The sequence below is a fragment of the Aspergillus ambiguus genome (genome assembly GCF_047715705.1).
Source record: "Aspergillus ambiguus strain CBS 117.58 unplaced genomic scaffold BDV59scaffold_66, whole genome shotgun sequence".
Classification (NCBI taxonomy): Eukaryota; Fungi; Ascomycota; class Eurotiomycetes; order Eurotiales; family Aspergillaceae; genus Aspergillus; species Aspergillus ambiguus.
In genome coordinates, this window is record NW_027395579.1 from 1 (window position 1) to 21,420 (window position 21,420).

Below are 21,420 nucleotides of genomic sequence, written 5' to 3' on the forward strand. Positions count from 1 at the left end.
CAATATGGCTTCAATGTGGCGTCCAGGATAACCTTCGATAGGGATTCTGCCGGCAGAAATTTGGCCTTTCGAATTGTTGCGGAGTGGCCGCAATGACTTGCCGTAGTCCGGCGGTCATGGTACCTTGAAGTCTTGGCGATCGAGGTCCAGCAAATGCTGCATGTTCACCCACCGACGATTGTCTAGACCGTGTTAGCACAGCTTAGCTTTCTATGCGAGATACGAGGGGTTGCTGCGACGCGCTGTACCTAGGTCCTCCATTTGCCAGACAACGACAAGCTTCCGTACCATGGCGCGGTGTTGTTCACTCGCGAGGACGAGGGTCTGGATGAGCGAGAAGACTCGCGCAATCCCGATATCCTCTACGATCAGTAGCACAATCCCGAAGCGGGCCAGATCTGGCGGTCGCCCGTACGGTCCCAGTACGAGCGCGCTGTGTCGAACGCTGTGGAGACGCTCGGCATTGTAGAGCGCGGCCATCAGGGCTGAAGACTGCGGGCGGACTAGCACACGCAGCGTTCGGTGGCCCCTCGCAGTATTCCACGAGGTCCCCTTTCTCGATCCATGCCGTTGACTCGTAGTGTGTGCGGCTGCATCGGGTCCTGCCGCTGTCTCATCCTGTCTCCATTCCTCCCCTTGTTTGGCAGAGCGCAGCGACGTATTTTCACTCAACGTGTCATCGTAACTGGCAGAGTGTGCAGACGCATCGATCTGTGCGTTCTGACCGGGCAGGTGTACTGGTCCAGGAGCCCGTGCGCCTGTGTCGTCGAGCCCCGGCGTATCATCCCAGCATGAGACATAAAAAAGCCAGTTGGCTAGCAATTCGCAGGCTTGCCTGTGGAAGCCAGAGGTACACATATTGACCGGGTTCGACTTTCCACCCAGAGGGAACGGTGATGTCCATACTGAGAAGCTCACCGTGCCGGGATATGACAACAGAAGGCCAGGAGTTTCCCCAGCGCCTTCGTAGGGGAACGGCCAGGGAAACCAGACTCAGGAACATCCACAGAGCCGCTGTCGCCACCAAGTACCAGCGGCATTTTGACCGGCGCGTCCAGACATGGTAGGACATCGCAGCCTGTCCGGTTGCTCCCAAGAGATAGTGACAGTTCATCGCCAGCTGCGGGTATCGGCGAACCACCGCATGCAGCGTCACGGGAACGATCAAGATCATCGAACATGCGGCCTGTTTCTGGTAAGCGGACGATCGATATTCGGGAACTGCACATTGAGGCCTCCAGGAGTAAGAGCGAGTGCCTCACCAGAAATGGAACGTAGTGCTGACGGATAGCTTGCACCGGTTGGCCGTCACCCAGGATCGCAATCGCTCCGTGGAGGACGGAGTGGATGATGACCATCCGGCCGATCCATCGATGCATCCATGCTACCGCCAACCAATCAATGGCTAGTAGATGCGCCGGAAACCCAAAGGTCCACCCCGTCCACAACGGAATGAAATTGATAACCGCGAGGTTGGCGGCGCGTCGGTGCACGGTGACCCAGGATGGAGCTCGCACGACCAGTGGCAGGGTGTTCACCATGAGCAGCAGTGCGACCATTGAGCCCTGTTGGACCGTGGCCATATCGAGGTGGCCGAATGGTCTCGGCACGGGATACGCAAGGAGTCGCCGTATCTGCTGCACGAGCCGTCGGATGGCCCACCGGCCACATTGGGAGGCCAGATGCCATACGAGCTAACTGCCCAGAGCGATTGCGGCGCATATTCCATACCAATCAGTCTGCGATATGTGGGAAATTCGGTCGTACCAGGGGGATGTCGTTGGAGGCATCCTGCAGGTCAGGGTCGATGGTTTGGGGAGGGGAGGAGTATTTGTATCCCGTCGGGTGTTATCTGGACCCTCATCTAGATGCTTGCCGCAGGGTATGAGTTAGATAAAGACGGTGGGTAGTAATATGGTCGATATAGCCCGTCTTAATCTATATTCGGATCCTGGCCTACGTACAACATGATGGTTGGGTGCTGGGTAAGTGAGAGGCAAGAAACTGAGGGCGCTCTTACCCGAGACCCGGTTCCGGTGGTCCTGCACAAAACAACTCACCTGTATTGTTGAAAGAAGCTGTCATTCCTGTTATGCTCAAGTGCACTCTCAGGCTAACATACTCTTGACTATATCTCTACAATTGTTTGGCCGGCGTTGTCCAGAGTCCTCATAATTCTCTAGCCACGAACTGCCCTCATCTTACTGTACCACGGGCTGGGCATCAATCCATTCATCATCTGAAGACAAATAGACTATAACCAGGCTACACCATTCCTGAGATGCATTTCTACCTATCTGGCAGCTTAGTTTTCACTGCCCAATATCAGGGCAATCCCCTTTTTTGAAAGACGTGTTTCTAGACCGGATAGAGCAGCGAGGAGCCTCTAGTTTCAGGATAGCCGGCCAATTTACATATATCGGCCCACCAGTTCATGAGTCAAGCCAACTGGTATCACTCATTTATCATAGAGCTCTGCTATTCTACAGCAGCATACCCGTATTCTGTCAGTCGTGTAGCCTCTAATTACTTTAACCTAGACTATCCCGAAGACCTTGTGGCCGCGTATGATCCAAGCGCCGTCATTCATAGGGTCCCTAGTCTCCAGCAGTTGAACCCTCTTACAAGAGGACCACGAGTACGTTCCTGCCTCTCTACTATACATGTTGGCCAACCTAAACCAAGAGTATGAACTGACTTGCTCCAGAATGACAGGCTCGATCTCTTGGGAGTGCGTCTCCAAAAAATGGATTTGTTCGTTTGTACCATATAGTCCTGGCACTACTCTAGAAGTTCTTATCTCCCGGTTCGTACCGAAGTAGCGTCGAGTTCATATATACACTCTATGCAGAGAGTGTTGTGACAGAATATCTGCGGAGGACCAAATATCTCTCATCACGAAGGGGTTCCGGTCAAGATCTACCAAATCATTGCCGTGGAAACGCTGGACTTGGAATTATGCTACAACAATGTTGAGTGCGAACGGATCATGAACAGTGAAAATATCCAACTCCACATGTTCTGTTCAGTTAACCTCTCTTACTAAAATTAAGGCCAATGAGCCGTATTTGCGACGGAGATATCTCTAGCACAACGGGGGCTATATACTTGCAGCATTAAATGCGTGTACTGTCTTAAAGCAACTGTTTACATGTATCTCCACTTTTGGCCATTGATTGAATAATTGTGCAATGTAAATATCCATAGATCAAGGGAGAAGAAGACATATAATAAGACTTAGGCTTTGTTTGCCTTAAACCTCCAGGAGGTTGGATTTGGAAGACACCATCTGGGTCGTATTCCGCTACTCTGTATCTCAGGCAAGTTGTGCTCGCCGCTGCTTCGTGATGGATTTTGTGACATTTCTGCATAATTAAAGTAAATAAATTTGTTTCCTACACCTAGTCTGTGAGAGAAGCTTCTAATATGTCCGATAAGTCTGTACAGTCCCTCAGATTGTGGAATGAGTAATCGTCTCATTTGTTGTCCCATGAGACCAACAGCACATACTGTATACTGCACAAGTTAGCTGGCTAATTCAAGGTTATTTGCTCCGCCGACTCTCACATATGATTACTGTCCATGTTTCCTAGACCAAGCACGTTCCCCAAGTTTTAGGTGCTGAGCTTGCCAAAGAGTGCAGGAAATGGCAGCAGGAAGCTAGCGAACTTCCATGCATCCCAATCACGCGTGCCTTTTGCTCTTCTATCATCTCCCCTGATTCTTCGAGTATTTTATGCATGAGACGTGCTTTATTCATGAACATCAAGGCCAGCAGCAACACCATCTGACATGGGGGTAGAGCCGTCTCCATCATGAGATAATACATGTCAGCAACGCGAGTTGTGTTCGAATCGCCAATGCGGCAATCTCACGGGAAGTCGATGGTTCTTCAACTGGCGGCGCATATCGGCTTCCCGCGGCTGTTTCCAGCCTTCCTACCTCCGACGAATACGGCCATATACCGCAAGGGATGAGGAGCGTCAACGAGTCGGTCGGTGAAGCTTACCAGAGCATCGATCTGCAAAGGTATGGAGGAGATGCGGCGACGAACGATGCCAACCTAGAGATCCCCCTTGTGGGAATGTGGTCATACCGTATCGATCTTCGTAACTATCCCGAAGTTATTGGATCATCCTTGAGAGCAATCCAGCCAATTCCTTGACAAGCAACTAAAATTGGAATCCCGAGCCCAGTGAGTTGACCAGCAGGGATCTAGTACGTCAACAGCAGGACCAGATGTGTCTTGTGCGAGAGTTGCGTAGCGACTTTCCCAGTGAGACAGAAATAAGTATGTTGTCTCCAATAGCAGACTCAGTCCCTACAACCGTTTAGTGAGATTCGGAGTTCCGCTCAAGACAATATGTGGACGGATTCGTTCGAGCCGACCATCTCACTCGCAAATAAAAAATAACATCTACATCCTATAACCCCTTCTATCGTCTTCCATCCCTTCCACCCCCATGCCCTTTACCGTAGCGGACGGAGGGCTCATGTCACTGGTCGTCTGAGTACACTGGTATGTACAGTAAATAATCGGCATATCCGTTTTGTTGGAGAGCCGACGCTCGTCCATCCGCACGTATATCCTTAATAGCTAAATATTCATGAACTAGCGTTTTCTGAGCCCTGACTTTCCGTGCGGAGGTGGTAGTCAATGTGGTGCCGCATCGCTTGGGCCAGAGTATGCATAATTTGATCGGTAATCTGATGCTAGATTTTCTTAGCACATCCTCAACTACCTCACCCGGGCGGCCGCTTACCTGTTCGGCAATGGCCACGTCTAATGCGTTGCAGCCGATGAGGCCACTCACAGCATCATGTGGCAGACTGAGATGGTCCAACCACCAATCCACCTCTATTATATTCCATTTTCCGGATGCTGACAGTAGATGAGGATACTCTCTGACGATGCCTTCCACCTTGCGTCTAACCGCAGCCACCGAGTGTCGGTAGCCTCGAACTTCGAGTACGTCCGCGACAGCGGCATCAGTGTATCCCCTTGAGGTAAAGTAGACGGTAACTATCAGCTCCTCATCCGCCCAGTAAATGCTCATTGTCGTTTAAAAGAAGCTCCTTCAGGTTTGAAGATGTAGGTTTGTTCCAATAGGTGTTCCTGGTAATTGAATATAAGTGGCACCCCGAAATCGAACAAGGACGCTGTTCTGATACGCTTGGATTTTATCGAATGACGACTACAGCAGAGCAGCAGCCCCGGTAGACAGGTAGATATGCCTGGGTATTATTCTTGCATATCTGGCCGGAAGGATCACCGATGGCCTTGATTTCACCAGCTTCGCCACATTGTAAGCATACGCATCGTCCTCGCCGTCTGCTAACGCACCTTGCTTTCGGTCAGCTATTCGCCCCATTCTGGATTCACATGGACCGACCGTCACACCGGGGAGCCACCAGTAACGCACTGCTGCACCTTTCTGTCCCAGCCCATGACCAGTAAATGACACATGCGATATTCCTGTCGGTTATGCAGCAGGTGGTTTATCTGATTCATTTTATAGTTAGGTGCTTCGTTAGGCAAAGGTCGCCGGTTTTCCTTGCCGTTTAAAAAACCTGGTCCCACAGTGTGGTCCGATTATGCGTTTTGAAGAGATGAGTAAAGGGGGTTCATAATTTGTTAAAGTGAGAACAGACTGGTTATTATTGGTCGGCTTAAGGGGTTATCTTTACATGGCGGGATGCCTCATATATATATCCACATCCGATCACTGCTGCAAGGTTCAGCCACCGTGATCCACAACACGTCCGGGGGGTGAGAGGTTTGGCCCCTCCACCCGCAAAATTGAGGGTGGAGGGTCACCCGTTGAGGACCCTCAGGGTCTGGCGAGGCCTACTTACGGGCTTGGCATACTTTATCCGGCCCATTATTAATTAATCTGTCCGAGGAAGTAAACGGTTGGCGGTGGATCGTGAAATTTCCGAGCTTTTCTGCCTCATTGACGCTTCTCAAACCTATATTGTTTTTGTCGAGTCTGTTATGGGTTGGGCTCATAACATACGCCACGTAGTGTACGCGGCTTGCAGTCGCGTGGTTCCTGTTCCTGTCTCCTGTTTTCCTTCACTAGTTTCCCCGCACTTCTTTGTTCTTTAGCTATTGCTTCTTGTTTGTACGGCACGTTTAGATAGGAAGATCCATCTCTGTTCGTCCCATAACAGAGTCGGTAGCCCCAGAGCCACTACAACCTTTGGTTGGTAACAATTATTGTGGCTATGTCGGCAGACCACCCACCCAAAGCGAAGAGAATCACTACTGGCCCAAAGAGAAGCCACTCCGACTGTACTTCTTATATGAAGGGCACGAGAACTATGGGTTATGCTGGTCTATCATTATTACCCATGTGATGGAACGTGCTTGCACAGGGTATTGGAATGACGAGGTTCCCAAGGAAAGTTCCCCCAGGACGAGCGGTGGAGATTCTCCGACACGGGGTGGAAAAGTTCCGGGCTGGGCTTCGGAGTCCCTCCAGATTATAAGGATGCCACGATGCCAGACACGACAAGCCAAGTCTAGAACCTCATCACTTCCACTGGCCATCCTCTCGAAAACTCCTCAAGTTTGTTTGCACTTCACAACTAATACCACCACCAAAAATGGGCTCAATCACCCCCAGCCAAGGGGACCAATTCCAACCTTACACCGTCCTCAACCCTTTCCGGAAGCGCATTCTCAACCACGAAATCACTCCCCTTATGTCCATCAAAATGATTACTAGCAATGAGATCCCAATGATGTGCAAAATGGCGGGGGTGCATGGCCTCTTCATCGACATGGAGCATTCTGCGCTGAATCTGCACAGCGTGGCGCAGCTGATCCTGGCGTGCAACTACGCCGGCGTGTCAGCGGTGGTGCGTAGCCCCAGCAAGTCGCACTGGCACATTAGCCGGATCCTCGACGCGGGGGCGTCGGCAGTCGTAGTGCCGCACATCGAAACCCTGGAGGAGGTGCACGCCCTCGTCAAGTACGCAAAGTACGCACCACTCGGCGCCCGCGGCTGCACTAATAATCTCCCTGCATTCAACTTCCAGCATGTGCCCACTTTGACGCAAAATGAGGTGCTGAATCGCGAGACGATGCTCATCCCCATGATCGAGACGCCTGCGGCGGTGGATATTGCCGAGGAGATTCTGGCGGTAGAGGGCGTGGATGGAGTTTTGATTGGGTCGAATGATCTGTGTGCAGATTTGGGGATTCCGGGCAAGTATGATAGTGAGAAATACCAAAATGCAGTGGCCATGGTGATCCAGGCAGCTAATAAGAGGGGCAAGCCGGTGGGAATTGGGGGAATTGGGGGGAGGCTGGATATTTTGGAGAGATGGTTCCGAATGGGCGCTTCGTGGTCGTTAAGTGGGCAGGATGCTTCGATGTTGCAGGCGGGATTGAAGCAGATGGCCAAAAATTATACAGACATCAGTGAGAGGATTGCGAAGTAGATTTGCTTTTTCCCCTATAGAAAAGAAGCACACTTGTTGTCATATTATACAGTCATACACCAAGTTTACAGAGTGTCACTAGGAACAACTGATGAAAATTGAAGTGGATCGCCATATGCGTACTCACCCAGTCCGTATTCCATATCCCAAAAGGCGTTGTCGCCGAAGATGTCAAGCGTGAAGGGAGATGGATCAAGCTCAGAGTCATGGTCGAGCGGGAGGTTGTTGTTGGACAGCAACGCGTGGTTGCACCCAGGATGTTGGGCTAGTGGGTCGCATGGGTAGGTAATATGGCCATTTTCCAGCACCTCCCTGTGGGGAGTCGATGGCTCATTGTGAGATAGTATGTGATATGGTCTATTGCCTTCTTCATCTCGTAGTCTCGGGGCTATCCGCAGTTTTCCCATTACATGCGACCATAACGCTTCATACACAGCAACATAGTGGACTGCATCAGAGAGCTCTTTTCCCATTCTTTTCAGGGCTATTCCACTAACCTCTACTGCCTCCGTCGCCCGCACATGCGTGGTAGAGGGCTGGCCCTTCATAGAGGATAGACAGAACATCACTGACAGGCCAGCAGTAAACAGCATTTGGAAATAGCTGCGGGTAAACGTAATCTTATTGTCGTCGAACAATGAACAGAATGTGGTTATTGTGCTTATCGCATACTCGAGGCAAAGCGATAGGAGATCCTCTGGCGGTGTATTGTACGACTTTGGCACCACATCGATTGCTTTCCGCACCAAAAGAAGCCTCTCCCTCACGTGGAGCAGGTCATACCACTCCTGCATTTGATATAAGCTTTGCGGACTGGCGAAAACGGGGGCCGAAAGCCGCCACTGCTGCAGCTCGTAAAGAAGCTCTCCCATATCAGCATATATCTTCCCTGATGCAGTGATTTGTTCCATGGTAGAGTGATCACCCGGCACCGATGCTTCCTGGTGCCGGAATTTGGCGTGGATTTTAGATGTGATCTTCCGTAGTCGCACACAGAGAAAGAACACAGACATCTCAGTCGTCTCTCCTGGGACACGACATGGGATGGTGCGGCAAAAGCAGTCAAGATCCTCGAACGATCCAGATGCTTCCGCAGCGTCAATCTCCTCGTCGCTGGCATCCGCGGGGAAGCCAATCTGGACATCATTTTCGGCGATGGCGAACGGCCGGTCCAAAGTGATGGAGCTGTACCGATCAATCATGTAGCATTCCCAGAAAACTCGACGTTGCAATTGTTGTCGAAGTAGACTCGTTCGAGCTCTCGCTTCCAAACGTGGGGGTTTATGCAGGTTTTGCTCGATGCATATCCGCATGCACATAGTTGTGAGTTCCCAGATAGATGTTCCTAGAACGTGACCAGCCTTTTTTAGCAGTTTGATCTTTGATAAACAGGAACTGCGTACCGATGTGATGATAAATACCAAATCTGACCACCAAGAGAAGGTCTTGGATCGAGTCCAGTCCGCGGGACAGCAGATTGCAATCCAAGTGTTCCATGGCAGTAAGGAAATACCCATACGGATGATACTTATGCCTGCCAGATCGATACAGAGGCACTGAGCCAATAGCGAGAAGCATGAAGACACGAAAATTCATCTGTCGTTGTACACAGGGTGGTAGGAGCGGCCGAGACCCAATCCTTCTGCTAGCTGAGAAGACAGAATGGTAGAGCTGTTGGATGTCGCGGCGAAGCAGGAATGGGTTTTGAACGTGGGAGCCGTCCAAGCTTGCCAAATTAGTCAGGTGTCTCTTCAAAGATAAAAGACACTACATACTATGTGTTGAAGAGCACCTGCGCTTCCTCTGGGGGTGGCAACGGGTTCGCTTGGAGGGTTGTTTCCAGTATCGCTGACGGTTTGGACAGGTTTTGCAACAGACTCACGTTCTGGTCCCTCCACCTGGTGTCCGCGAAGAGAGTGCTCATAAAGCTGAGATTTAACGATTAGATTCTGGAGTGTGTGTAAAGGCCGGTGCGTGATGATACTTGATCCCTGAGAATTCCACTACGCGAGGAGACGGGTCTGCTGAAAATATACACGTGCTTGATAGTTGGGCTGGGGAGTCGTGTGTTCTGGTATTGTCTCCATTCGATGCAAGTTGAATAACAGGTGAAGGCACGAACACTGGTGTACCTGCTTCACATTCATTCTCGGCCGCTTGCACTTCCTGCGTCCGCTGCTCTAGTTCCCAGATATATCTTCTCCCGTCAGCAATTGCATGGATTATAGCAAGGACTACCTACTCCCGCGAGACCGGCTCATTCCCGTCAAGATTCACGGTAAAGCAGCCAGCCCCTGTCCTGGCACAAGGACCACATTTAGGGCGCTCGTTATCGCACTATGCTGGCTGGTCAATTGGGCACTCTCTCCGTCTTCAGGAAGGAATGGGGACAGACATGCACAGTACCTTGATTTTCTTTGTATAGCATAGCTGACAAGCAGGAAGTTTGGGTAGGTTGCGCTTTGCATGGTCTGCTCCAAGCATGATGGGCGTACGAAGAGAAGCTACGATCTCCGCATGCAGCCAGTGTCGAGACTATAAGAGATTTTGAGCGGGGGATGCGGGGGACCCCGAATACGGTATCTTACGGTTCCGGCTTTACTTCCGAGAGCCCAACGATTACTCGGACCTCCCACTCTCGTGGTGCGCTGGAGATCTATAGGCCAAGACGCCTCAACAACATCTTCTGTGGCTAAGGCGTGGATTATCAGACAATATTACCCTTGATCCTACGTTAAGGCATACAGTACATGCCTCATCCGCCAATAACTAGCCTTCCAAGAACCCACGATAGACATCGCCAAGAGCATCGTTCGAGCTAGATAACATATCGGAAGTCATTCAGAATGGCTCGTCGAGAATCCTGATCTAGTCTCTGCATAGCCATGGCATCATTCACATCCACAATGGCCGCCAACTCTCCAAACCTCTTGTTAGCGCGACAGAGCAGGAAGCGCAGAGTCAAAATGCACGCCATCCCCAGACATTCGAAAGCCAGAATGCAGCCCCAAGAGACTCGGAACGTGGGTTCATATTTGTCAAGCCAAAAGTAATTGGCAAACAGAGACGCGATATTGGCGCATGTGTTCGCGATACCGATCGCCACAGCCCTTTTGGGGGGTGGTTGGACGATAGTCGACGACAGCCAAGCATAGGTAGTACTATAGACGCCATACGTACCACAACATAACAGAAAGGTGAAGGCATAGCGAGCCCATTGTACGGACTTGGGCACCGCAATTAAAAGGATAGCCGCGATGATTGCTACACTCTCGGACACAGCCGCTGGGATTGAGCGTGTCTGACGCTTGTCGGCCCACCAGCCCCAGCCCACCGCCCAGAAGAAGCCTACAACGTAGGGAGGGGAGGTGAGAAGGAGTACGACAGTGTTGTTGGTGAACCCAATCTCTTGTATGAGAGTGGGGAAGAAGTGAGAGAAGGAAATGGTGGCCGTGGTGGCCATCTGCATGCACGCGAAAATCCAGGTTCGGAAGTCCTTGGCCGCCCAGGCCAGTGCGCGTGATAGGGGCACTTTATCTTCTTCCAGGGCATTTTCCGACCCAGCGTCCTGGGCTAGTCGCGCCTGCGCCACAATGCGTTCTGCTTCCGTGAGCCATTTGGTCGTTGCTGGAAAGTCAGGGAGGACGACCATTGCGACAAGTGCCACGACGATTGTGGCAAGGCCTTCAAGGATGAAGAGCCATCTCCAGGATGCCAGGTGAGACTTGTGGTTCATTCCGGTCAGGATTCCTGCGGAGATCAGCCCGGCAAAAGCGTTCGACAGCAAAATTCCCGAAACGAGCAACGCTGTCCGAACTCCGAGCTCTTTCTTTGTATACCAGCAGCTGAGAAAGTAGATCGCGCCCGGGAAGAAGGGAGCTTCGACAAAACCTAGCAGGAACCTAACAGCCATAATACTGCCGACATTGTGGGTTGCTGCCGTGCATCCACTAACGATGGCCCAGACGATCATACATGAAGGCTGTACAAAGAAGGGTCAGCCATTCAATAGTAAAACTTCAAAGGATAACAGTGCAGAACCTACCAGGTAGATCGAGGGTCGAAGCTTGGTCATAATCATAGTTGAGGGAACTTGCATGAGGATATATCCGACCGAGAAGATAGAGATAACGGTCTGATATTCGGCTCCCTTCAGGCCAGTATCCTCTTCCAAGCCATAGACTCGAGCTTGTGTGATTGAGTTCCGGTCCAAATAGTTGAACAGGTAGATGAGCAGAACCAATGGCAAGATCCGACGGTCGATTTTCTTCAGTAGATCTCCCTCGGTCTTGCGGGCAAATTCTGGATCGTAAGCGCGATATGTGGTCATCACACCCGATTCTCCGCCGGTAACGCATTCTTCAACCCAGGCATTTTCAGGCTTAATATCGTGCTCCAACTCGTCCTTGCTGGTATCGTGTGCAGTCATCCCGAAGCTGGAGGGTGAAAGATGATAGACACAAGTCAGGACAGACAATGTCGGCAGATGGTGAACGGCTGAGATACAAATGGCGACGGGCAATGTCTGGAGCAGGACATGACAAGCTTCTGTTCTCCAGCACCACGTAGGTATTTAATGGATGGGAAACAATGTGCATTTCCGAAACGCACCGTAGCGGCAGGAATCTGGAGAAGCTGGGGTAACTAAACAACGGAGAATTGCCGACAGACACAAGCATTAGTAGGGTTTACTCCAGACCCTGGTTGACGGAGCTTGTCCGGCGACAAGCTTTTACTCCAGACACCAAGCAATCGGCGTTCTCCCTAGTCTGTGCTCAATGGGTGTGTTTTATTCGTTTCTATCAAATAAGGCTTGTGGATTATCAACAAGCATCTGACGCCATTCATCCCCAGTCAGCCATTCGCGCAGTGCGAGCAGCTCAGCATCGACATCTCCTACGTGCTGCTTCCCAACACTCGTGACCACATGTGGCCAGTCACTTCCCCAAAGTAGACGATCAGGTGCTTTCTTCTTCAATGCCTTGATGACTGGCTTCATTCGGGAAAAGACATCCGGGCTGCGACGGTATAGAGCGCCGATCTTAACGTACAGTCTTCCCGACCCGAGCATATCCAGGAAGGCGCAGAACTCCTGGGTGTCTATATCATTTGGCTGGGCACAGCCGTTGTGGTCTGCAATAAATATCGTGCTTTGCAGGCTATCGTCTTCCAGTATGAACGTCTTCATCGATGCCCAGACCTGTAAGGGCAGCTGCGCAGAAACGGTCCACCCCAACACGCGCACTCCATAAGAGGCTGACACTCTTCGGATTTGCTCCACCACAAGCTCGGCTCGATCCCTGCCTTCCCCATATACCCCGTGGATACGAACACAGCGCACACCGGCAGTATGTAAGCGTAAAAACTCGTCCTTTGCCAGTCGAGCTAACAGCTCCTGATCGTAGCAGATAGTTCCCCTGATGGTGATCGCCGGATAAAGACTGCGGCATTCTGAGAGATGAGTCAGGAGCCCTTGATAACCATCTTCTATCGATGCCTGCACCAGCATCAGTTTGTTGGCTTGTCTGTGCTGCACCATCGTCTCGAGAGTGGCCGGGGGTGGGGTATAGGCACGGGTCGACTTGAATGGGTAGCGCAGTGGGTCCAGGCAGTGGACGTGACTATCCCACGCTTCGGGAGGAAGAATTAAATTTGGCATGGCGCTGAACTGAGGTATGGAGTCATGCATCGTGAGTGTGTCATACTGTTAGCATCCGTAGACTTTTAAGGGGGATCCGAGGCCCGGAAAATACGCGATGTCCGTGAAGGCGTAATCACTAGTAACACCACAATACCTTAGTAGTGGATCGCTTGACGCACTCCCTCCGGTTCGCGCCCTTCGCTTGTGGTTTATTCGACATCCTCACTTAGGGACAGGCGGCCTATCTACACGTTATTAATTGTAGTAATCAAGTCAGAATCCAGGATGGAGCCCACTCCCAGAAAACGCCGGCTCCAGGCATGCGAGAGATGCGCCAAACGGAAACAAAAGGTGAGCCTCAGGGGGGAAGACGCATCCACAGAGGGGCTAACTGGCAATAGTGTGATCGACTGCTGCCAGCATGCACAGGCTGTGTAGAAGCGAACGCAGAATGCGAATCTCGACAGCTGTCAATAAGCCGCACAGCAGAGGAAGCAGGCGGAATATCCCATGCGGCCATGCCCAAGTAAGAAGACATGAGAACCTCTGCAAGTATTACTGATTGGTAATCGCCGTCTAGCTACGTAGAGACGTTGAAGCGAAAAGCGCAAGAGCTTCACAGTAATGTGCGAAGCCAACGTGCACGACTACAATCCGCACCATCTGCTCCCTTGCTACCAGAGCCCACCCCCCATGTACACGCCACCAGTCCAGGGATCTGCGAGCAGTCCCCGGCTACCGTTGTCTCTACTGGAACTCAGCAGTCGGTCCAAGCGACCATGGGAGACATCGACTTTCTCTCGCGGAGCGCCATGGCGGAGCCGCGCGAGGAGACCCATGGGTTCCCTCCACAGCTAGGCATGGAAAGCATGGTGAGAGCCGTGCTTCAAATCCCAGGGGAGAATGCACCTCACTCTTCGGGCTTAGTTGCGAGTCGACCCCGATTACCTGTCGTAGGTATGGCTAGTAAGATCAGCCGAGAAGTCGCCGAGCCATACCTTCAGCTCTTATTTCAGCACCGCGAGAGTATTTATTTGACGCTCAGTGAGGCAACTCTAAAACAAGACGCGAACATAGCTTTTGGGAGAGGGATGGAAGATCTAGCTGTACATGAGATCTCGTCAGTCTACCACGTCAGATGTTTCAGAGCTCGCATGGCGGTAGCTCTAGGAATGCTGATTTCTGGCGATCTCGACTGCAATGTATTCGCTGATGACTTGCATAAGCAAGCCATGGAGCATCTTCCTGCTGTTCTGCAGAGTAATGATGTTCTTAATGTGGTCTCTTGCTTGCTGTTTCTTATTTACTTCTCTATCCTAAGCGCTGGTGGTGGGGGGCCGACGTGGCATCTGGTTGGGCTTGCAATGAAGAAATGCATTGCCTTCAAGCTCCACAAAAAGCCGCAGCCAGAGCTGAGGTTGCCCCATCCTCAGGTTGAAAGACGAAAACAAGTATTCTGGAGTCTCTATGTGGTTGATCGGTTGGTTCACCTTCCCGCTCCTTCGGTAGAAACATCTGACCATGCCACAGAGCTATCAGCTGCGTTCTGGATAGGCCCTTTAGTATCGAAGACGTGGATATCACAGTGGAGGTAAGTCCACCAGCCGCAAGTGCTTGGCAACTACTCAAAATCAGCAGATTCCGAGAGAAACTGAGACTCCCGGAGATGATATACGACATCAGGTTCTGATACACTCAAGGCTCATGTCAAGTATGCGCACACTGGCATCACAGCCCGCTTCCTTCCATCATTACAATTTACGCCATTGGCGAGAATCAGCTCTTCGGTTCAATTCTCTCACAACACCAGATACCGGATGCTCAACCCTTGTTGCCCAGCTCACATGCAGGGGATATGCACAGATCTGGAAAGTTGCCAGCACCGCACAGCCTTCATATAATATCATTAAGAGCGATCGGTGGTTCGAAGGGGATGTAGCAGACGGATGTCGGGAGTTCATAGACCAGGAATTCAATCGCTCGCAGCAGGGATGCTTTACCGGGTCATTCTTGCATGGATATGATCTGTTTGCAGCGGCTGTACTTCTTGTCTGCCAGCCAACTGCCCCACACGCTCAAGATCTAAGCTTCATCAGTAAATGCACGGTTTTGCTAACTTTAATTGGGAAGAGATTCGCTTGCTTCAGGACGATGTGTAGGCTGCTCTGGGATCTTTCCAGGGTCGTCTCACACGGCGGTGCTAACGGACCTGTAGGTGTCAATACTGTCTGCACTCGGGCGAACACTAATCCGTTTTCAACATAGACAATCAAACATCTTCCGGAAGAGATTCCTGACGGGCTGTACAATCTGACTAAGCAGTTTCTGCAGAGAAAGAGGCAAATCGCCTGACAAGGAATATCGGGAATGCACCGGCGGAAGATTTCCGATGGCGCACTCCCGATGATGAAAGCCTTGCCGTCTTTAAAAGATACCTTCAGCATCAGCATACTATCGTATCATCATATTATTCTTATTGTTGTTGCTTTTGTTGATGTTGTTATTTTTGAGTTATCACAGTACGTTCACAATGGCGCCCAGCATCGCCGAGTCCTCATTGCCGGTTGGAAACTCCATCACCCCGAAGCCCACTTTGTACGTCGTCGACACCTTTCCTCCCAAAGCCATCGAACACGCCCGAACCCTCTTCAACCTCGTCCAGCCCAGTGACCCCGAGTTCAAGAACTGGCGTCAAAATGCTAGGGCAATATTAATCCGCGGCTCCTACGTCACCGCCGACGACATCGCCAACTGTCCCAACCTGGTTGCCATTGGCAAGCACGGCGTTGGAATTGACAAGATCGATCAAGCGGCCTGCAAGGAACGGGGCATTATGATCCTCAACACCCCCGGTGCAAACGCCCGCGATGTTGCCGAGCTGGTCGTGACGCTGGCCTTGGCCGTGGCGCGTGGGATCCGCTCTATCACAGTGCGGCAGATGGTCAAGCCCGTGCCAAAGGAGACATGCAACGGGCTGACCCTGTACGGCAAGACAATCGGGATAATTGGAATGGGCAACATCGGAAGGACGGTAGCGGAGATTTTCGAGCGAGGGTTCAACGCCCGGATCGTTGCGTATGATGCGTACATGCCCAACAGCGCAGTCTGGGAGCACATCCCGCATGTCCGTGCGAAAAGTATCGAAGAGGTGATTGTCGAGGCCGACGTGCTGTCGCTGCATATTCCACTCACAGACGAGACGAGAGGGATGCTTTCATATGCGGAGATCAAGAAGATGAAGCCGGATGCAATTCTCATCAACGCTGCCAGAGGTGGGATAGTCAATGAGGCGGGTCTGCAGCGCGCGCTGTCTGAAGGGCATCTTTGGGGTGCAGGGCTGGACTGTCACGAGCAGGAGCCCCCGAGCAGAGAGAAATATGGAGTACTCTGGGAGAACCTTAATGTCGTCAGTACGCCGCATATTGGGGCGGCCACCTCGAGGGCACAGCTCGCCAGTGCTATGGCTGCTGTGGACAATTTGTATGCGTATCTGTCTAGGTTGCAGTGTGAAAGAGATTTGTCCTCAGGATGATTTGTCGGAATTGTATGTGTTTGTTGCCTTGTTTTTCTGAGATCTAGGGTCGCTGTCCAACATTGGCACGATATAGCAACGAATGATCCTTTAGTAGACTTTACACACCACATGCCGCATAATGATTAAAACGGTAGCCATTTTTTTTTTTTTTTACATGGTTTGGATTATTTTGAAAACAAGCATCACACATGATCTTGTACACCTCGTACTATTTATCATGTCCGAGGCTGCAGAAGCTGCCTTACGGCAATCCTAGGCTCCGAGCCGTCGAACTTCGGTCGAAGGCCAGCCGCGACATCTGCTGTTGACACGACGATCCCGGACCAGGCGATGCCGACAGAAAATGGCCCCAACGGAGCTGTCCACACATCATACCAGGGGTTGAAGATCTTTCAGAAGAGATGAGCTCTCCTGTATTGCAGACAGGCTCAAGTCTTCCAGTTGTTGAACATACGACGTGTTCTTTCTCTTCACTCGCTTGTCAGTACATGCCAACAATGGGGTATATCGCCACAAGTACATATCGAGGCCGAATAACCCGAGCAAGAAAACGCTCTTCCTATGTTCTTATTCTTCGTTTCCCCAAGATGGACGGTCTACAATATGACTCCCAACCTCGGAGAGTATATAGACAGCGATAGGGGTGTAAAGGTGTGGCCGTAAGAAGCAAAGAAACGGCATCTTTATATTCCAGTACATTTGTGAAGCATGTGGGCGAAGATGACAATCCCACTTGTTGTAAAATCGTCTGCTGGCCTATTCTACAAAAATGCACCCATAGATCTTGATGTACCAGTATAACTCCACGTTATTGTCCAAGCCTCAGTGGCATCAGGAAGAACATCCGCCACTAAACCTCCAGCAACTAGCCAGGACAATAGTTAAGCTGTGCCAAAAGGTTCAACACTTACCAACAGGAGAAACTGGAAGAATTGTCTTGCCAGACAGCCGTACACCAGGGGTTCAAAATTTACTTCCTTGGAAGCACTATGATGAGAGTTCCTTGTCAAAAGGGCTCTCATCCAATTCAGCATCTCTTGTTGGTGAACAGATTTGGCACTTACTGTCATATTGGATTGGAACTACCTTCGTCTTCAGGTGGCCCGCAGGACTAACGTGATAAGAGGATATATATGGAGCAGGGCTTGCATAGATTTCCAATAACAAGTGCTTCGAAGGGCGGAAACCTTCCAGAAGAATGATTACGGAGATGCATCCTCTGGCAATGTTATATATGATGGACAGATATTCTAGTAACGCTAGGTCGTCTACCTTCCGTATCAGATAGAAAAGTTCTTATTGGACTTGCGCTGATGCGGCTAATGAGAGACTTGAAAAATGCGGCGAGGTCGGTCCCTTGCCGACCTAGATGCTTTCTATAGATTGCCTACCGCACAGTCCGCTGTAACCGAAATTAATCCGACCGAAGTATCTGTCTTCATTCCTTCTATGCCTGTGGCTACAGGAAATTTCTTCAAAAATCCACACAACCTTTCAACATAAAGCCACTAGCCACCGTGTGTAGCAACTCATATTGGTCACTAGCAACGGGCCAGCATATGCAGACATTGACGAATTACTTATTGAGCTAGACTGTTTGGAGCGTTCTACTCCCATTCTTTCTAGCCTCAAGTTATAGTTTTTATGAAGGGAGAAACTCCTTATACGAAAAGCGAACGATCTCGTGTCTAAACTACATAATGTACCATAACGGTATCTTCCCTGTCTGTGCCTTGAATACGCTGCGGGAAAAGTCATGACGTATCGTACTTTAACCTTAGCGCGCAGTTACTTTTCAAACACGAGTTACTGCAGAGCCATCTATCCTATCTCATATCCCTGCTATGAAGGACCTGGATCCACATGCTGTCAAGGGTGCGATGGATGCAGTCGAGAACTGTGAAAACTTGCTGGATTAAATGGCACATTATCTGCCCGATTCTATGCCATACCTCGCTATATAGAGCTCTAAGGGTGGGTATAATGAGCAAATTTACCTTCCAAAATCCCGATGGGAGGTCAGGCCACCATGCAACGTAAAATCCGTTCCAATCAATACAGATGGATGTCCTTTCTTTAGTTCTGTACTCCTACGTTGTCATGTGCGCACGCAGTTACCTCAACTGAAAATTAGGCGGCGGCCATAGAAAAGTCGCTGCTCTCATGGAATACATTCGGAGGTGAACATATTTTGCGCTATGGAGGCAGAAGTCGTAGGCTAATATATGTAATTTCGGCCTATCTACTTTAAATTTGCAAAAACTGACGCATCGCAAAATTGACGCATTCCGTCTACCAACTGGCTAGATAAGATGGCAGGCGAGGGGCCATGTGCTTGATCCACTCTCTACAACGAATATCAACTAAAAATCTGGTGCCAATTAGGAAAGCGTTAATATATCATTACCTGGGCAAGTATCGGCCACTGGATAAACAGGACCAGGCTTCTCTGTTAGGTTGCATATCTCCAGTCTGTTACATTACCGCTGGCTTCTTCAGCCCGATCAATGTCTCGGTTCTTCTTTCTGCACCAAAACATGGTGGCCAAACATAGAATTGTGGTGAGCCCACATCCCACAATTATAATACCACCTCCAGTCTCATATCGCGGCTCTTGTGACCTGAGGAAAAAATACGGAGTAAACCAGTGTGATACAGAAGAGACGCAGTTCGCGATTGCCACCAGGGCAGCTCGTTTTGTGCGTGGTCGTGGGACAACTGTGGTTTCCCAGGATATTTGAATCTAAAAATTTGTGAACGGTTTTGTCCATTTGTGAATTTTTTTACTTACGTTCAACCCAACAAAAGGCCCTGTGCAGAGTAATATAAGGCTGAAGTATCGTGCTCCAATATTCAATGTTGAGATCATTATCACTGCTCCCGCCAGCGTCACCAGAATAGGACCTATTATGTGCCAACAATGTTCCAGATGTCGACCGGACGACCATGAAACAACGAGTGTAACAACATATGCTATTAGGTACGGTGGTGCTTGCACAAGATATGTCACAACCTCAGTGAAATTTAGTGTTGCGACGATCTGTTCAACTAGGTCAGTAGTTATGCAACTGAGATATGCTTCCATTCTTACCGAAGGAAAGAAGTCCTTGAATGACTGAGCGATAATAAGAGAAAAATGTATCCCAGCAAATAACCATGTGAATGGATCTCTAACCGCGAGCCATACTCCAGCCCAACGACCACCTTCGTCATCCTCGCGCAACCCCCCTGCAGATATGTACTGCCTATATTGCGCCATTGCAGCCTGCTCATCAGTAAACCAGCGAGCGCCTGTGTTGTTTGGGAAATCCGGAATAAAATAGAATGCGACGCACGCCACCAAGATGCTAACTATGCCCTCCAGTAAGATGAACCACTGCCAGGCCATAAGGCCAGCAATGCCGTCCATATTTGTGAGGATAGCAGCGGCAAGAAGCCCTGAGAAGACATTAGAAATTATATTCCCGGCATGCCATATTCCCATGCGTAGCGGCGATTCAGCTCTTGTGTACCATGACGAAGTCATCAGCGAGACAGCAGGGACAAATGGCCCTTCGGCCACACCGACCAAAAAACGGCAGAGGCAGAAGCCCCAGGCAGATGTCAAAGCTGGCATGCATATTGTAACGAATGACCATGCTAGCATAATGCACGGGAAAAGAATACTTGGCCGGCCTTTAGCAATAAACACACTTGCTGGTACTTGTGAAATGATGTAGCCAACATAGAACAAAGAGATTCCGGCAGACCATTCAGTATCCGACATATTCAGATCTCTTTGCATGCCTGCCAGACGAGCATTAGAGACGTTAATTCTGTCTAGGTAGCTACGAACATATCAGTATGTCTTAGTTTTGAGTCAACGGAAGTAAACAAACCTCATGAGCAACATCATTGTCACACATGGTAGAAAGTAGTAATCCAACTTCCGTATAACAGATTTGTTTAGGGCTTCCAGTTGCTTAGGAGACTTGTGCTGAAGTAAGGGAAATAGATATAGTGATTGGTCAACGGATCCTACATTCTCGAGGTTCTCAAAGGCGATTTTCGGATTAGTATCGTCAAGTGATTTCTCGTCTTTTGCAGGGGCCATGATTTGGATAGGTAGAATGGTATGAGAAGAAGAAGCAACTTCATTGGATTGCTGGTGGCGAACCCTTTTATATACAGATGCAGATAGTGTGGTCTTGTGGAGATGAACCTACCCCAGACTTACGGCCCCCGCGTAGTGAATCCCCTGTCAGCACCCCGCAAAAGGGACTCGTCCGACTTGGCAGTAGCCCTCGGACAATTTCCGGAGCTTCCTCCCATACGCCAGCTCAGAAGGGGTTTTATTCGTTCATGCCTGATTTCCATAAGTGTCTTTATCGCCTAAAACGCTCCTAACGAAAGGAGCGCAGACTAAAGCACCTGATCTTAGTAACCCTCGTTAAATGCAGCCAGGTCTTCCTGGAAGTTGCTCCAAATAAATTCGATAAAGTATTCTATGCCAAGAGAACAACCTACAGATTGACCATTTGAGACTTATGTCGACATACATTCTGTATTTACTGTATCAAGTTGGTTATGTACTCTAATGTACGATAAGCCTACTAATTATCTAATGCTAGATAATTCGTTGCTATATGAGCGGTGAGACATGGAGGACTCGGAGACTGACAACTTTACGTGACAACATAATCGAGCTTTTTTTAAATTGCCCTCTTCCATCACACTTTGATCGCCTTGCATCCTGGAGTTGAGTGAATTAATGCCCTCACGCTACCAACCCACGAGATATTCTGTCAACCTTAAA

General features: G+C 50.1%; 9 protein-coding genes across 9 annotated transcripts; 3 read left to right on the forward strand and 6 right to left on the reverse strand.

The window, feature by feature from the left end:
* Window positions 1-164: 164 nt before the first annotated feature.
* Window positions 165-1,358, reverse strand: BDV59DRAFT_196779 (uncharacterized protein; the record flags this gene model as incomplete). The annotated part of the gene is made up of 4 exons (XM_073692771.1): window positions 165-182; window positions 289-758; window positions 799-1,186; window positions 1,263-1,358. The coding sequence occupies 4 exons, from the start codon at window positions 1,356-1,358 to the stop codon at window positions 165-167; spliced, it is 972 nt and encodes a 323-aa protein (XP_073542791.1).
* A 3,247-nt stretch (window positions 1,359-4,605) lies between these two features.
* BDV59DRAFT_206424 (uncharacterized protein) lies at window positions 4,606-5,057 on the reverse strand (the record flags this gene model as incomplete). Its single annotated transcript, XM_073694791.1, has 2 exons — window positions 4,606-4,713; window positions 4,764-5,057. The coding sequence occupies 2 exons, from the start codon at window positions 5,055-5,057 to the stop codon at window positions 4,606-4,608; spliced, it is 402 nt and encodes a 133-aa protein (XP_073542792.1).
* Window positions 5,058-6,435: 1,378 nt separating this feature from the next.
* Window positions 6,436-7,482, forward strand: BDV59DRAFT_211548 (HpcH/HpaI aldolase family protein). Its single transcript, XM_073695825.1, has one exon. It carries the CDS (start codon window positions 6,610-6,612, stop codon window positions 7,447-7,449), a length of 840 nt encoding a protein of 279 aa, XP_073542793.1. The 5' UTR covers window positions 6,436-6,609; the 3' UTR covers window positions 7,450-7,482.
* On the reverse strand, window positions 7,355-9,965 carry BDV59DRAFT_189396 (fungal specific transcription factor domain-containing protein). Its single transcript, XM_073691603.1, has 6 exons — window positions 9,849-9,965; window positions 9,692-9,792; window positions 9,434-9,646; window positions 9,225-9,377; window positions 8,853-9,175; window positions 7,355-8,794 (listed from the first exon to the last, which is right to left on the reverse strand). Exons 4-6 carry the CDS (start codon window positions 9,371-9,373, stop codon window positions 7,515-7,517), a joined length of 1,752 nt encoding a protein of 583 aa, XP_073542794.1. The 5' UTR covers window positions 9,374-9,377; window positions 9,434-9,646; window positions 9,692-9,792; window positions 9,849-9,965; the 3' UTR covers window positions 7,355-7,514.
* On the reverse strand, window positions 9,624-9,965 carry BDV59DRAFT_189400 (uncharacterized protein). Its single transcript, XM_073691604.1, has 2 exons — window positions 9,856-9,965; window positions 9,624-9,786 (listed from the first exon to the last, which is right to left on the reverse strand). Exons 1-2 carry the CDS (start codon window positions 9,931-9,933, stop codon window positions 9,688-9,690), a joined length of 177 nt encoding a protein of 58 aa, XP_073542795.1. The 5' UTR covers window positions 9,934-9,965; the 3' UTR covers window positions 9,624-9,687.
* Window positions 9,966-10,267: 302 nt separating this feature from the next.
* BDV59DRAFT_196782 (MFS general substrate transporter) lies at window positions 10,268-13,108 on the reverse strand (the record flags this gene model as incomplete). The annotated part of the gene is made up of 3 exons (XM_073692772.1): window positions 10,268-11,431; window positions 11,495-11,854; window positions 12,278-13,108. 3 exons carry the CDS (start codon window positions 13,106-13,108, stop codon window positions 10,268-10,270), a joined length of 2,355 nt encoding a protein of 784 aa, XP_073542796.1.
* Window positions 13,109-13,291: 183 nt separating this feature from the next.
* On the forward strand, window positions 13,292-15,621 carry BDV59DRAFT_149896 (uncharacterized protein). The gene is made up of 6 exons (XM_073687346.1): window positions 13,292-13,441; window positions 13,492-13,616; window positions 13,671-14,570; window positions 14,621-14,681; window positions 14,729-15,301; window positions 15,356-15,621. The coding sequence occupies exons 1-6, from the start codon at window positions 13,376-13,378 to the stop codon at window positions 15,440-15,442; spliced, it is 1,812 nt and encodes a 603-aa protein (XP_073542797.1). The 5' UTR covers window positions 13,292-13,375; the 3' UTR covers window positions 15,443-15,621.
* On the forward strand, window positions 15,621-16,622 carry BDV59DRAFT_206430 (D-isomer specific 2-hydroxyacid dehydrogenase; the record flags this gene model as incomplete). The annotated part of the gene is made up of 1 exon (XM_073694792.1): window positions 15,621-16,622. One exon carries the CDS (start codon window positions 15,621-15,623, stop codon window positions 16,620-16,622), a length of 1,002 nt encoding a protein of 333 aa, XP_073542798.1.
* A 2,245-nt stretch (window positions 16,623-18,867) lies between these two features.
* On the reverse strand, window positions 18,868-20,730 carry BDV59DRAFT_211550 (major facilitator superfamily domain-containing protein; the record flags this gene model as incomplete). The annotated part of the gene is made up of 5 exons (XM_073695826.1): window positions 20,504-20,730; window positions 19,717-20,452; window positions 19,417-19,665; window positions 19,105-19,368; window positions 18,868-18,972 (listed from the first exon to the last, which is right to left on the reverse strand). Exons 1-5 carry the CDS (start codon window positions 20,716-20,718, stop codon window positions 18,868-18,870), a joined length of 1,569 nt encoding a protein of 522 aa, XP_073542799.1. The 5' UTR covers window positions 20,719-20,730.
* Window positions 20,731-21,420: the final 690 nt, after the last annotated feature.

Coding starts and splice junctions, on each gene's coding strand:
- BDV59DRAFT_189400 (XM_073691604.1), bottom strand. CDS start 9,933: ATGCTTGGAGCAGACCATGCAAAGCGCAACCTACCCAAACTTCCTGCT. Junction 9,787..9,855: donor GCTATACAAAGAAAATCAAG/GTACTGTGCATG, acceptor CAGCCAGCATAG/TGCGATAACGAGCGCCCTAA.
- BDV59DRAFT_211548 (XM_073695825.1), top strand. CDS start 6,610: ATGGGCTCAATCACCCCCAGCCAAGGGGACCAATTCCAACCTTACACC.
- BDV59DRAFT_189396 (XM_073691603.1), bottom strand. CDS start 9,373: ATGAGCACTCTCTTCGCGGACACCAGGTGGAGGGACCAGAACGTGAGT. Junction 9,176..9,224: donor CAGGTGCTCTTCAACACATA/GTATGTAGTGTC, acceptor TAATTTGGCAAG/CTTGGACGGCTCCCACGTTC. Junction 8,795..8,852: donor TGGTATTTATCATCACATCG/GTACGCAGTTCC, acceptor GTCACGTTCTAG/GAACATCTATCTGGGAACTC.
- BDV59DRAFT_149896 (XM_073687346.1), top strand. CDS start 13,376: ATGGAGCCCACTCCCAGAAAACGCCGGCTCCAGGCATGCGAGAGATGC. Junction 13,442..13,491: donor GCGCCAAACGGAAACAAAAG/GTGAGCCTCAGG, acceptor AACTGGCAATAG/TGTGATCGACTGCTGCCAGC. Junction 13,617..13,670: donor TCCCATGCGGCCATGCCCAA/GTAAGAAGACAT, acceptor ATCGCCGTCTAG/CTACGTAGAGACGTTGAAGC.